General features: G+C 51.3%; 1 protein-coding gene across 1 annotated transcript; it reads left to right on the forward strand.

Moving 5' to 3' along the window:
- Positions 1–2,836: 2,836 nt before the first annotated feature.
- Positions 2,837–13,560, forward strand: CD8B (CD8 subunit beta). The gene is made up of 6 exons (XM_014584143.2): positions 2,837–2,906; positions 3,038–3,394; positions 5,977–6,066; positions 8,864–8,953; positions 10,781–10,817; positions 12,855–13,560. Exons 1-6 carry the CDS (start codon positions 2,837–2,839, stop codon positions 12,865–12,867), a joined length of 657 nt encoding a protein of 218 aa, XP_014439629.2. The 3' UTR covers positions 12,868–13,560.
- The last annotated feature ends 545 nt before the right edge of the window (positions 13,561–14,105 follow it).

The raw sequence follows: 14,105 nt of genomic DNA on the forward strand, positions 1-14,105 counted from the left end.
GGGGAGGCAGGAAAGGGGGGGCGGAGGGAGGGAGAGAAGGAAAGAGGGGAGAAATAGGAGAGGAGTGAGGGAAACGGCCAGAAAGGAAGAGAAGACGTCCTCCTCAGGGTCCCTAAGGGATGTGCTCCAGGAAGGTCCCAGAGGTCAGTGTGGCCGTCCAGCCCCATGCTTGGTCCAGGCCGAGGGTTCTTTAGACCCATTTTTATTACTTCCGGGGAAGCGTCGTAGCCCAACTCCACAAACAGAGGCCGTTGCCAGTTCTCAGACAGCTATGGGACACCTTTGGGGTCCCCTGTGTTCCGGGGTGCTGGGTGTCCTGGGTAGCGAGACTCTGGTTAGAAGCAGCGTGGCAGTTGAATGTCAGACTCAAACGTACGCAGAGGCCTAGGCTGTCCTTGGGCTCAGCCCAGCCGACTGCCTTCCAGAAGAAGCCGGCACCGCCCCGAATACCCACTGAGCTGGGCTGACTTGCTGTCCTGTCCCAAAAGCCCAAAGCCGGTCATTCTGCCAGGTGGTGACAGGACGCGCTGGCCCCCGGCTCTGACCCATTCAGCCCAACAGCGTGGTCTAGGCCACTGGAAGTAGCTAGAGTTATTGCCGATCACTCCAGAAACATCAGATCCCCCTGAGAAGGGTTACTGAGAGGCCCTAAGGATTCGGCCAGTGTGATGAGGCCTGGCTCGTGGCCAACAAATGGCAGGGGCTTGGCCAAGGCCAGGTGTTGGTTCAATCCCTAGAGGGTGAAAAGATTTCAGGCAGGAGAGAGAAAGCAGGGTGTGTCTCAGCCTGGAGGGGGAACTGTACCCTCGAAGACAGGGCCCTACCCTTTGAGAAGGCACCTCTGGGCTTTCTTAGAGGAGCTTGGGGAGTCTGTGTATTTATACCCCCCTCCCCATGTGCTCAAGAGAAAGTAATTGCTGAGAGAAGATTGTAGATCATGACCCCAGAATAGGGACCCAGCACATAAAGGCTGAGTGACCTCAAACATGTCTTTAACCTACCTGAGCCTCTGTTTCCTCATGTGTAAAACGGGTATAAAACACTGCCTCCCCGACAGAATTTGGTGAGGATTAAGAGTTAATGTATGCGCCATGCCCAGCACAACTCCATAAATGTTGGCATGATTGATTTTACAGACGCTCTCAAGAGATCAATAACCCCAAACAATGAAAAGCCTCTGCTCCCTGAAAAGGCAGTAGGGTATTCGGGAAAACAAAAAAGAAAAGGCCTCGCAGTCACTCGGGCGGCCTAATACCCTGTCATTCTCCATGCAAGCAGAAGCTCAGAGCGGTTGCAGAGCGGAGTCACCAAGTTACAGTTCATTTCCTCGGTGTCAGAGAAGGCCTCTCTGGGGCCGTGGACCCTGAGCCGCAAGTCCAGGCAGGATTGGGAATGTGGGCAATAAACAAAGCCCGCCAGTTCCCCTGGTCTCTGCCCTGGTCTGCGGGGTCTCCTGCCCCATAGTCAAAACAGAAGGCTCACCAGGTCAGATCGACTTTGCTGGAGCCTGTGCAGCCTTGGCCGTGAAGAGGACCCATTCTGATCCTCCCGGAGATGTGACATGCTGCTAGTGACAAGCCCAGAGATGGGACAGCATTTACCGTGCACAGGGTTCTCCAGTGTGCAGGGCGCTTCCTCAGACATTGTTTCATTTCTTTCTAGCCTTCAGAGGCACGCAGGACTACAACACCACACCGCCCTCTTTTCAAGGGCAGAGACAGGCACGGTGACAGGGCAAGGGCTGGGTTTAAGGCCAGGTCTGTGAGTCCTGGCCTGGCACCTCATGAACCCTTCTTGTCGGTGTACCTGTCTGAGGCTAAAATGAACTCCCAGCCCTGTTTCTAGGGTGTTTGTCCTGCCCCTGGGGAGTGGGGGTCCGGTGACGGATCACAGGCTGGGTTGGGGAGTGATGGGCGCCATTGTGCCTGCCAGGACGCAGTGAGCTCCTTTGCTGTTTGACTTTCATAAGCTCCGTGCCTCGGTTTCCTCATCTGTGCAATGAGAACACAGATCCTAAAGCCGGTTCAAGGCTTGGTTGAGATCATGTGTGCAAATCACCAGCATAGGAGAGGGTCTTCAAAAAGCTCAAGAAAAATGTGTATTACGAAAAAACTATGCACTACTTTTTTTTTTTTGCACCAAAATAAACTCGTACTTTAGTTCCATGTTTCCACGAACATTCTGAAGTCCCTCGTAGAAACATGCAATCAGCAAAGGGAAACTGTCTCCTCCATGCCCTTTATCAGGCTGGGCATGGCAAACACCGGCCTGGAGATGTTTTCCTGGGAGCTCCGAGACCAGGAGCCGTCAGTGGCATCCTGCAGTCCTGGCCTCGAAACTCGGCAGGTTCTTCCACAGTTTTTCTTTTGAGACTTGACTCAGTGTGACTCTGAGGCCCCACAGGGTGGCCAGAACACTGTGCTGATGGCCTGCGTTCCTTCTGGTTTCTCATAGCTCTCCACGGCAGCTCAGCCCTCCATCAGACCCCTGCGTTCATAATGGTTCAAACCAACGAAACGGCAATTCTGTACTGTGAGGCTAGAACCTTCCCTGCAAACACACGCATCTACTGGCTGAGACAGCGCCGGGCCCCAAGCAAGGACAGCCACTACGAAGTTCAAGGCTTGGTTGAGATCATGTGTGCAAATCACCAGCATAGGAGAGGGTCTTCAAAAAGCTCAAGAAAAATGTGTATTACGAAAAAACTATGCACTACTTTTTTTTTTTTGCACCAAAATAAACTCGTACTTTAGTTCCATGTTTCCACGAACATTCTGAAGTAGAAACATGCAATCAGCAAAGGGAAACTGTCTCCATGCCCTTTATCAGGCTGGGCATGGCAAACACCGGCCTGGAGATGTTTTCCTGGGAGCTCCGAGACCAGGAGCCGTCAGTGGCATCCTGCAGTCCTGGCCTCGAAACTCGGCAGGTTCTTCCACAGTTTTTCTTTTGAGACTTGACTCAGTGTGACTCTGAGGCCCCACAGGGTGGCCAGAACACTGTGCTGATGGCCTGCGTTCCTTCTGGTTTCTCATAGCTCTCCACGGCAGCTCAGCCCTCCATCAGACCCCTGCGTTCATAATGGTTCAAACCAACGAAACGGCAATTCTGTACTGTGAGGCTAGAACCTTCCCTGCAAACACACGCATCTACTGGCTGAGACAGCGCCGGGCCCCAAGCAAGGACAGCCACTACGAGTTCCTGGCCTTCTGGGATCCTGGGAAAGGAACGGTCTATGATGAGGAGCTGAAACGGAAGCTCATCGTGTCTCGGGATTTGACCCGGACCCTTCTCAACCTCATACGCGTGGAGCCTGCAGACAGCGGCTTCTACGTCTGCGCGACCATCGGGAGCACCTTGCTGTCCTTCGGGAAGGGAACGCAGCTGGACGTGGGTAAGAATGGGGCTCATGCTACAGATGAGCCCGGGCACCAGTGAAGTGCCAGGGGGGTGCCAGGCCCTGGGGCTGCCCTGATCACAGCGAGCCTGCTCTGCAGCCCTGAGGAATAGCACTGCTCTGACGGCACCAGGACAGACCCTTGACACTCACCCAGGCCAAGCAGCTGCAGCGGCTCCACACAGCTGTGCCACGCAGGGCTGCCCCCCGCCCTGGGATGTACTTTAGGGTTCCCATTTTAGAATCAGATGACAGAATCAAGTGAGACTGACAGAGGTGGGTCAGAGCCCAAGATGGCTGTTGTGCTTTCTATGGGGACAGGGCAGAGCTGTGCTTCAGGCCACATCAGGCTCATCTGAGTTTGTGGCTGGGCAGAGCCAAGTCCCCAGGCCTGATTGATGGTGGGCTCAGAAGTCCCTCCAGAGCATGCCCACAGGGAAAGAAAGGTTCCTGATGCCCCCCAAATACTCACTGAGAGCTTTTCTGGGGTACAGGAAAAGCAGGTGCCCCCATATTCTGTGTGGAGACTGACAGCTCCGACCTGCACCCAGAGTTTTCAGGAGGGCTTCAGCTTTCTTTTCTTTTCGTTGTCTGTTTTAACTTTTCTACGGGGTGTGTGTGCTTGCCTAAAGACACAGAGAGAGAGAGAACGGGAAAGTGAGAAAGCAGGCTTCCGGGAGGTGGCCATACCACAGTCCCTTCTCCTCCATTCTCCTCTTGGGATTTGGGGCACATGCATACACACATGCCAGGAGTGTTTTTCAATAAATATCGGCATTATTGATCCTTTGAGCTCTCACAAGAGATCAGTGACCCCAAAGATCAAGTCTGCCATGTGGGCTCCAACTGCCCTAACCATCACGCCACCAGCTGGCCCAAGGGCCTCAATTTTCTGATCTGTATTCCGGCCCTGCTGATGGCTTCTGTGACTCCCCTAAGCCTTGAGAAGCAGCAATTCCATGCATTAATTTGCTATATCCAGTAGAGGTATATTGTAGTAATTTTAAATGTCTAAGGGCACATTTTAAAAATAAAATGAACGTATGTATTGGGTCACCAGAAAAGTCATGAACCATTTTTACATAGAAAAACACAAAACACAGAAAAATACATCATGACTTTTCTGACAACCCAATAATATGGTTTACTTAACCCAATTTATCGAAAGTTTGAAGGAATTTCAAAAAGTTCGTGGAAAGTGAAATTAATGTATGAGTCCATTCCTGACCTACCCCGCAGCTCGGTGGTTAAGGGAGACAGATCTCACATGGTTGACCAGTTGAATCCTGGCCCCAACAGCTCAAAGGGCATGCTGGGTACATGTGTATGAATGCCCAAAATCCTGACAAGAGAGAAGAGTGGAGGAAAAGGAATTACAGCATGACTATACCTCATTTGGAAGTTCTCTCTCTCCCTCCCTCTCTCACGGGCACACGCACACCCTAGCAATGGACGAAGAAAAGTCGTTGAGTTGAGTAAACTTATACTGAAAGACTTGGTCCAACTGCAACAGGCTCTTCCCAGATTCATCATAACACAGGCAAGGTGGATGGTGTTCTCACTTCCCAGGGGGCTCCGAGGTGAGCAGCCCACGGGCCCACTGGTCTTACAGGAGATGTCAGCCTGTGAATGGGTGGCCTGCTGGCTGCCCCTCCCTGACTCTCACTCAACTGTGTCTCCTTGACTCTCACTCAAGCGTAAGTTCACCTGGTTTCCCTCCTCCTCTCCGACCATTTTGCAGAAAATCATTTCAGTGCAGTCTCTGTCCTCCCCCACAAAGGCACAGGTCGGATTCCGCAGTCGCCAGTACTCACGTCGTCCTCAGCACCCCAGGTCCCGAGGGTCTTCCTTCTCTCTGAGCGCTAGTCGCACTGCCCTGTCCCACCCCTTCAGTGCAGGGCACTGTGGGGCCTCGCGGGCCAGCCATCTATGTCGCTGGCATTCACCGTTGCTGTTCAAGTTTGAGATGAAGGTCTCTGTAGCTCCAATGGTTTATGATTTTTAAGGGCGCCTGAGAAGGAAAGCAAATCCTCAAATAGGCAACCCCCATGGTATTTCTCATGCAGAAAAGGGCACCCACTTTTTTATGAGCTGCAGCCACTTGCTTAGGGTGGGCCAAACAGCTGGTCATGCCAAGGGCTTGGGGATCCTGGCTTCAGCTCAAGCCCTGCAGCCAGGTGAAGACATGTCTGCTGCACACTTTGCTGGGCACACTGTCCCTTTTGATTCTCACAACAACCCTGAGAAGGACGTGGGGCTATCTATTTCAGCAAGTGGGGAAACCAAGGCCCGGGGAAGGGCTAATGGCTTGTCCACACCACACCGTGATTGTTTAGGGGTGCTCAGATCTGTGTGCTTCAAGGTCCTTTCTCGGCAGGACACCAAGCTGGCTCCCACCCCTAGGCCCTAGATAAATCTGAGAGCTGGGAAGGCAGATGAAACATTCCCGTGCTCTGTGAGTTTCAAGTACTGTAGCAGCCTAGGGGGGAGTCCTGCAGGTGAGGCACACGGCCTCAAATCGGACTGTAAGTGCACCCGCTGCTCACCTGCTAAGACACGTATCTGTCTTCCTTCTCTAGTGGATGTCCTTCCCACCACTGCCCAGCCCACCACGAAGTCCACCCCCAAGAAAAGAGTGTGCCGGATCTCCAACCCAGTGACCCGTAAGGGTGAGTTCTCCACCTCCTATACCCTAAGAAAATTGGCAGACATACTCCCTCACCCCTCCATTTCTTCCTTTCTTCCTCTCTCCTTCACCCCTCCTTTCCTTTCCTTCCTTCCTTCCTCCCTCCCTCCCTTCCTTCCTTCCTTCCTTCTGCAGGCACCTTGCAAGTTTTGACTCTGTAGCCTGTTTTTATAGCCCTGCGCTGGGGTCAGAAGGGACACTGACTGTGACAGCAGTGCCGTCCCCTTGCAGCTCACGGTCTAGTGGAGTCTGGCTCACAAGTCAGCACAGAACAGAATTTAGCGAAGGACACGTCACCCAAACACGAGCAGGCAAATGCCCCAGCAGCCTTACTCAGTAGCCCAAGTAGAAACAGCCCAGTAGCCACCGGCTAGCCAATGCATTACCGAAATGTGGAACTTCGTACAGAGCGATGTTCCGATACTTGCTAGCACGTGGACACACCTTGGAACCATTGGGCAGTGCAGAAAGTCAGTCACAAAAGCCCACATAGTGTTTGACTTCACTGACACCAAGTGTTCAGAATGTGACACTCCGTAGAGACAGAAAGTCAGTTGGTGGGTTCAGGTTGGAGGGTTAAGACTGGAGAGTCGAGGGGGAATGGGAGTGACTCCTAATGGGTCCAGGGTTTCATCTCAAGAGGACAATAATTAGGTGATGGTGGTGGTTGCCCCAGTCCATGAACATTATAAAAACCGTTAAATTGTACACTCGGACAGGCGGATGTTACGGTATATAGATTATATCTCAGTAAAACTGTTAACGAAGAACCCAATCCAGAGGACCAGCACATTAGACTTCCCAGTTCTGATGCCTAATGGAGGCCCTAGCGCACAGCACATGTTTACTGGATGTGTATTAACGAGCGAGCTTGACTGTCTGTGCGGTAGGCACCTGCCACCTCAGGACTCGGACGTGCCAGTGTGCGCACACACCCACTTTCCTTGAACCCATCAGCCCAAATGTGTTTCTGGAAAAATACTGACCTCAGCTCCCCCAAAAGTTACTGGTGACAAACAGAAAGTGCCACCTGCTGCCACCCATAGACGAAACCATGAGCCACCCCACCAGGCTGCCTCTCCCGCTGCTGAGAATGGCCTGGCAGGGGCTTTAGCACTCAGAGGACCTGTGTCCACACCCTGGTCCTGCGTCTTACGCTTTGGTGGCTGGGTGATCTTGGGCGTGTAAGGAGGTTAGGTCTTTGCATCTCATGGTTCGTGAGATTAAAACGGGAGATTAAAATAATGGTAAGCCTCTCTTTCCTTAAAGATGCTAGTTTTTGCAGTTAATATTTTACTTGGTACATAACTGATATCCTATTGAAATTCTCTCTCACCCTGACATCCAAAACTCTTTCTGATTTTGTTAACTTTGAGCTCAGAATTGCAGCCCTGTTCTTTCACCCATGGACCCTGGCTCTGCCCCTCAACTATTCACAGGAGCCAGCCAAGTGGTGTCAGAAAAGGACTCAGGGCATTGGTAATATACACTCTGCGGTTTAAATATTGATGGCATATAAGTAGCCAGTATGTGAAGCTAAAGCTCACAAGTAACCAGGGAATTGAAGTGAAATATTATTTTTCCTCCCACTGGAATGGCATAAAACTGAAAAACTTTGATGATATCAAGAATCATGGGGCCGGCAGGTGGTATGGTGGTTAAGGCGCTGGACTCCCACTTGACAACCATGGTTCGAGTCTAGGACCTGGCAGCTTGCTTTTCTCACTTTCCCTCTTTCTCTCTGTCTCTCCCTGGTGAGCACATATCCCATGTAACAAATTTAAAAATAATAATAATGACAAATAAAATGAAATAAATAATTCTTTAAAAGAAAAAGAGTCATCAGAGTGCTGCACTGGCAGATAGGACTGGGAGTCAGTGATGCCCGTCGGGAAAGCACTTGGCAATATCCGTTACGATTTTAAATGGACAAAGCCTGTGGCTTCTCGGCATCAATGATGCCCGTCGAGAAAGCGCTTGGCAATACCTGTTACGATTTTAAATGGACCAAGTCTGCGGCTTCTAGGCCCACTTTTACATCTGTCTTAGGAAGGCACCTCAATACGACAGCACACCAGATGTCTCTGCAGTGTAACACAGGTGCTCACTGGTGGCCACATAAGCCACGGGAAGGCCAACCAGTGGCATGGAGGTTAAGGTAACTGGATCCTACGTAATTGACTTCATGGTTTGAGTCCTGGACCCAGCGCTTAAAAAGAAAAGTAAATAAATAAAACATGATATGTTATTCTTCTGGGGAAAAATATTATACTGACATGATTAGGTTAAAAAAAGAAACTAGTTACAGAATAATTTGTACAATATAATCCACTGTCCACTGTTTCTTTACAAACCTCAAATGTGTCTATGAAAATTACGTATGTACAAGTGAATATAGAAAGGTAGCTTATTACCCATGGTGCTATTTCTGAGAACAAAGATGACAAGGGACTTTCAACCACACTGAAAATCCCACTATCGGGCATGAAAACTGTGTCTCTCCTTCAAACATAAAGAGCTAGTGAGTTTACATTATTCTTTAAATTTTGGATATAGGGCATGAAATTGTATAAAATTATATCAATATATAGCTATAATCTCAACAGTATATATAACTATATATAATTTTATAAAATTATCTCAATGATGTTTATCTCAATTAAAAAAAAAAAAAACCCTAGAAGGAAATACGCTGAAATGTCTCTGGGACCTGGGGTGAGTGTCCCCTCCCTGTGCTTGCATGTCAGATGCTGAGCATGTGTCATGTGTGTCTTCTCCAGGCATGCCTTGTGGTCCCCTCACCCTTGGCCTGCTGGTGGCCGGTATGCTGGTTCTGCTGGTGTCCCTGGGTGTGGCCCTCCACCTATACCGTGAGTTGTCCCCTCTTGGGCCGTCATGGTGCCCCCGTTTGCTGTTTGATGTGTCGGGGGTGGGGAGGGTACGTCCCTGTCTGGGGAGCAGAGCAGACAGCAGCCTGGTGGAAATTCACCCCAGAAACTATGGTATCATCATTCAGGGGCTGTCCTTGGCCTGCAGCCACGCTGCCCAAATCAGACACATCACTCTGTCTTTGGAGTCAGATAGTCCTGGGTTTCAACAGAACACTGCTGCTCCCGGATCGAGTGACCTTGGCACTGACGGGGACCTCTCTGAGTCTCTGAGTGGCAGGCTCACGGCACGTGCTCAGTAAGTGGGAATTATGGGCGCAGTTAGGACCCAGGCCCAGTGCTGCTGGGATTTGAGCTGCGTTTCCAGACAGATGCTGGAAATACTCCCCCTTGGTGAGGCCGTAGGGCAAGTCAGAGATGCTGCTGCTCCCGGGCACTGTGGAGATGGGATCCCCTCCGTCCGTGGGCTCTCCCCGACTCTGCAGGGCCCTGGGTTCATGATAAAGACGGGGAGCTTGCTCAGCTGTCCAACTCACCTATGCCCCCTCGAGTGAGTCACTTCCCCCCTCTGGGCATTTATACAGTGAGAGCAGGGCTGGCCCCATCCCAAGCACAGTAGTTAAGCACTGCGCGCTGGGAACTGGATCCCACATGGCCAGCCGTGGTTCAGATCCCAGCTCGTGGCTTGAAAAACACACCAGGCATGTGTGCCCCAAACCCCAATGACACGGAGAAATGGAGGAAGGGGTTGCAGGGTGACCTTGCTCCATTGGAAGGTAGGATGTTCCCTCTCTCTTTCTGGCAAGTGCAAGCACCCTTTGTAATAAAAATTAGCTATAATAATTTAAAATATGAGGGGGCAGCAAGAGGACAGGCTCAGTGACTATCAACTTTCCTAGGTCACAGACCCCTCGAGTGTATGACAATGATGGACACTCTCCCCAGAGAAATGCCCCGACACGTGCACACATTCACATGTAACTGTGCCCCACAAAGGGTCCACGTACCCTATTCCAAGAACCCCACTAAAGTTCACTTCATCTGCTACTTTTTTTGATCAAGGACCTCATCAGTAAAAAAAAAAAAACTTGAAAGTCACGTCTATGATTGAATGGGCTTCATGAATCAAAAGTAACAAAGGGTGAGATAAAAGCGTAAACAGACATGCTCAGAGTTCCGTCGGGTACCCCGGCCTTGCTCGTCCCCTGGGCACACACACTCTAGTTCCAGACCCCCTGCCTGCAGGGCTGCTGGTATCTGAGCTGCTGTAAGGGGCATGAGGGGCTTTGAGGACAGACTCCAGAGTGGATTAGCTGAGTTGACTACCTACTAACTATGACTTTAGGCAAGTTACTCAGTGACTTGCTCACTCTGCACCCCTGTTTCCCCATATGTAAAATGGAGACCATAAGAGCAGTACCCAAGGAGCCGGCAGGTGGTCTAGTGGTTAAGGCTCCAGACTCCCACATGGCCGACCACAGTTCAAGTCTTGGACTTGGTGGCTTGCTTTCTCACTTTCTGTCTCTCTCTATGTTGCTCTCTGGTCAAATTGGAAAAATAGTGATGAAGATAAATAAAATAATTCTTGGGGGAAAAAAAAAAACCACACACACACAAAGAGCAGTACCCGACTCATAGGTTCGCAGTGAACACGAGCAGGGTTAAATGCCTGAGGTGTTCCAGGCAGAGCCCAGCACCAGGGAAGTGGCTGTGGTGTTAACTGCACCTCGTTTGTCCCCGTGGGTCTCTGGGCCTTGGCACCAGTGGCCCGCAGCCCACACTGATGGGTGCCCTGCTTTCCTCTTGCAGGCCTGCGGAGGAGAGCGCGGCTTCGCTTCATGAAACAGTAAGTGCGCAGGGACCTCGGAACAGTGACACTGCCCTGGGTGTGACCCTGGTCTCTCATCGCTGCTGCAGCTCCCAGCCTCCAGCAGCAGCTATGAGCCAACGTCAGGTTGTCTTCAAAAACTCACAGAGTGTATAAATAGATGGGGTGACAGCGTTCAGGGACAGAGATAACAGACAAAAGCACTGAGTAATCACTTAAACGTATTTCTAGTACAGTGAGAGTTAGCTTCAAGCGCTCCTGACGACAGCAGCGGGGACATAGAATACTGTGGGGGACCCCGCACTCTTCCACCTGTTATTTTATCCCACTGGTCCTGCGTGAGGTAGGAGGGGGTTCTGCCCATCTTACAGACCGGTGGAGAGACTGCTGGGATCAGAGGTGAAGACAGGTCAGCCTTCCCCACAGCGCGGCTCCCTTCCCCAGGAGCTGTCTTGGTCACACACACCCTCCACCCAGCTGAGTCCCAGGAGCAGAGTCTCCTAGCACAGGCCTAAGGAGCGCTCGCTAAGCCTGAGCCTCGGGAGCACAGGCAGCAGCCAGGGGCTGTGAGCGGCCTGAAGCTGTCGCCTGCCCTAGGACCCCACCCTGGGCCATGGGCAGAGTTCTTAGATTTGATTTTTCTTCAAATGCTGTCGCCTGCCCTCAGCCTCCAGGGCTAGGACACCACCCTGGGCCATAGGCAGAGTTCTTAGATTTGATTTTTCTTCAAATAGACTGTTTCACATCTGCCCACCTGATTAGTTACATTTAATACTCAGGACAGCCCCCTCCATATAGAAATGCAGGGTGGGGGTGCCAGGAGGTCGATGAGGGTAACAGGCCCTTGCTCTCGTGTTCTGGCACAGGGGAGGCAGATCTGAATCCAGTCTGCCGCTCACCATCCATGTCCCTGAGGGCGAGCCCCTTCACCTCACTGAGCCTCCGACCTTTGGTCTGTACAGTGGGCTCACTGCGCCGACCTCATGGCTGTTGTGAGGACCTGTGGGGTAACTCCCACCACGTGCTGGGCACCCAGTTCCACAAAGTTGAAATCCCACAGAACTTACATCAATTCAACTCTACAAGTCCAACCACCGAGGAACAAAATGTATTTTTAAATACTCTCAAATTAAAATTTCCATATACACTTTCATTTACTTTAGCTACACCTTATTATGCATGTTTTATTTAGATGTGGATTTCTTAAACATGCCTGCTGTGTTTTATTGATACATTGGCCATTTTTAATGGTCATTTAGATTGTGTGCAATTTTGACCTTAGGCATTAGATTTAGAAACCACCCCTGACCTAAGAAACAGTAACTGTATCCATCTAAGGCTGGACCTTCTGGTCACAATCTCCCCTGTGGTGACCTTCTGGGGAGAACAAGCCCTGCTGTGGGACCTGCCTGTGGCCTGTCCTCATCCACCCCTTTGTTCTTACTGGTTCCCCAGTGATCTGAAGCCCGTGTGGGACCTCAGGGTTCAGAGGATCTGCCAGGGCAGGGAGTGGGCTTGGTGGCCATGGGGGTCCCTGACGCCCCCTCACCCTCTAACCAGCAAGATGCCATTCAAAGGAAAGGGTTTGTGGCTTTGACAAAGTTCGAATACCACCCCCTGGTTCTTCTATCATGGTCCAGGTGCGGATGCAGGAGCCCACGCGGAGCAGCTGTTCCAGACTCCAGCTGCAATTTGCAGTGAATGCTCCCCAACCTCTAACTGCCCTTATAAAACTGTCCCTGTCAGCAGCAGGCCGGTTTCTCTGGCCCCTTGAGAGGCGTTTGTGAACAGCTTATCTTAGCCAGAGCCGCAGGAAGTAACACTGTTCAAAGCTAGAGTTCTTCGGCTGCACTTTTTTTTTCTTTCTTTTTTTCTTTTTTTTACATTTTTTTAAACAACTGAGATGGGCCCTAAAAACACACAACTCCCAAACTGTTGGCCCCAGGCTACTTGGAGTAGACCCCCCCATCCTCATTTGCCATTTGTCTTAGTTACAGGAAACTCAGTCTTCTTTTTCTGGAAACACACGGTTTCACAACGTGCTGTTGCTTTCAGGTTTTACAAATGAGCAGAAAACACATCGTGGTGTCCTGTTACAAAAGACATTGGTCAGGAAGGAGCCAGACCTGGAAATATGGAAGAGAAGGGACTCATGCAACCACGAAAACGTCACTCACCCGCTGAAGCTGCCTGCTTTTAACTGCTGCAAGTGCTTTCTGTGGGCCTCAGGAAGGGAGCCACCTGTTCCTCATCACTGGAACCTTGGAGAGAAGGCGTCAGGGCCCTCAGGGCACTCTGCGGTGTGTGCCATAGGAAATGCCCACACCCCACTTCCGGTGCCTGTGCGCTCCTTGGCTGGACCCTCAGGTGGGGGCTGTCAGGTCACCGTCTCTGCCCACGGCTGTGCGATGATCGGGCGGGGACACTGGTTTGGGATCACTCATGGGATGATCCCGGAATATCTCCCCATTGGTCTTCCTGGGCTAGAGCTGACATTCCTCCCAGAAAGAGGCCAGACCCAGCTTGGGAATGAGGCTTCCCGAGGGATTGCCTGGCTCCCAGCAGCCATGTTCATCTCTGAGACCCTCGTTGGGGCTGGGAATTGGTGGGGCTGCAAATAGACGTTCCCTTCATCCTCCGTTAAGAAGTGTGTCAGCTTTCACGTCTACTCTCCATGGGGTGGATATTTCTTCTCTCACTTTCTGTTGTTTTTTATGAGAATGTCTTGGTTGTAAAAATAAAGTTCTGGGTTAAAGCAGCAGGTGACTCTTGTGACATAAACGCACCAAGGCTCATTGCCGCAGATGCCGATGCTCCGTGGGGTGAGAGGACAGGGTGAATCTGGTACTCCTCCTGCACCCCAAGATCTTCATCCGCCCACAAATGAATGAGGCTGGGGGAGGGGAAGGAGGGCCTGGGACTTGCAGAGCCAGGCTGCGGGCGCCTGGGTCACCTGGCCCACTCCCAGGCTGCCCTCAGTAATGCGCATTCATTTCCATTGTGGGTCAAACCCTGGGGACTCCGCCAAAGAGAAGGTAAGACACACGAGGTCTCTGTTCAGCTAGTTTTTTTATCATCTCTCAGCCTTGATGGTCAAAAAGGAAACTGCGAGGAGGAAACGCTGAGCGGGAGTAGGGGTGATAGGAGGACCTTTTTTTCAAAAAAGTCCTTAGGTTTCATCCTGTCCTACCGTTGGCTTTAGCAGCCTGGGAGCTGCGGAGCCAAAAAAAGAATGCGACCTGAGGTTGCATTGACAGGAGCACCTTGCCAAGGTCCGAGGAGGCTCAGTGCCCTCTGCTCCCCCTG

The sequence above is a fragment of the Tupaia chinensis genome, unplaced genomic scaffold (assembly GCF_000334495.1).
Source record: "Tupaia chinensis unplaced genomic scaffold, TupChi_1.0 Scaffold145741_1, whole genome shotgun sequence".
NCBI lineage: Eukaryota > Metazoa > Chordata > Mammalia > Scandentia > Tupaiidae > Tupaia > Tupaia belangeri.

Bases quoted from the DNA above. Each gene is read 5' to 3' on its own strand.
- CD8B (XM_014584143.2), top strand. From the start codon at position 2,837: ATGGCAAACACCGGCCTGGAGATGTTTTCCTGGGAGCTCCGAGACCAG. The intron at 3,395-5,976 runs GTAAGAATGGGG...TTCCTTCTCTAG, and splicing joins GGGAACGCAGCTGGACGTGG to TGGATGTCCTTCCCACCACT. The intron at 8,954-10,780 runs GTGAGTTGTCCC...TTCCTCTTGCAG, and splicing joins TGTGGCCCTCCACCTATACC to GCCTGCGGAGGAGAGCGCGG.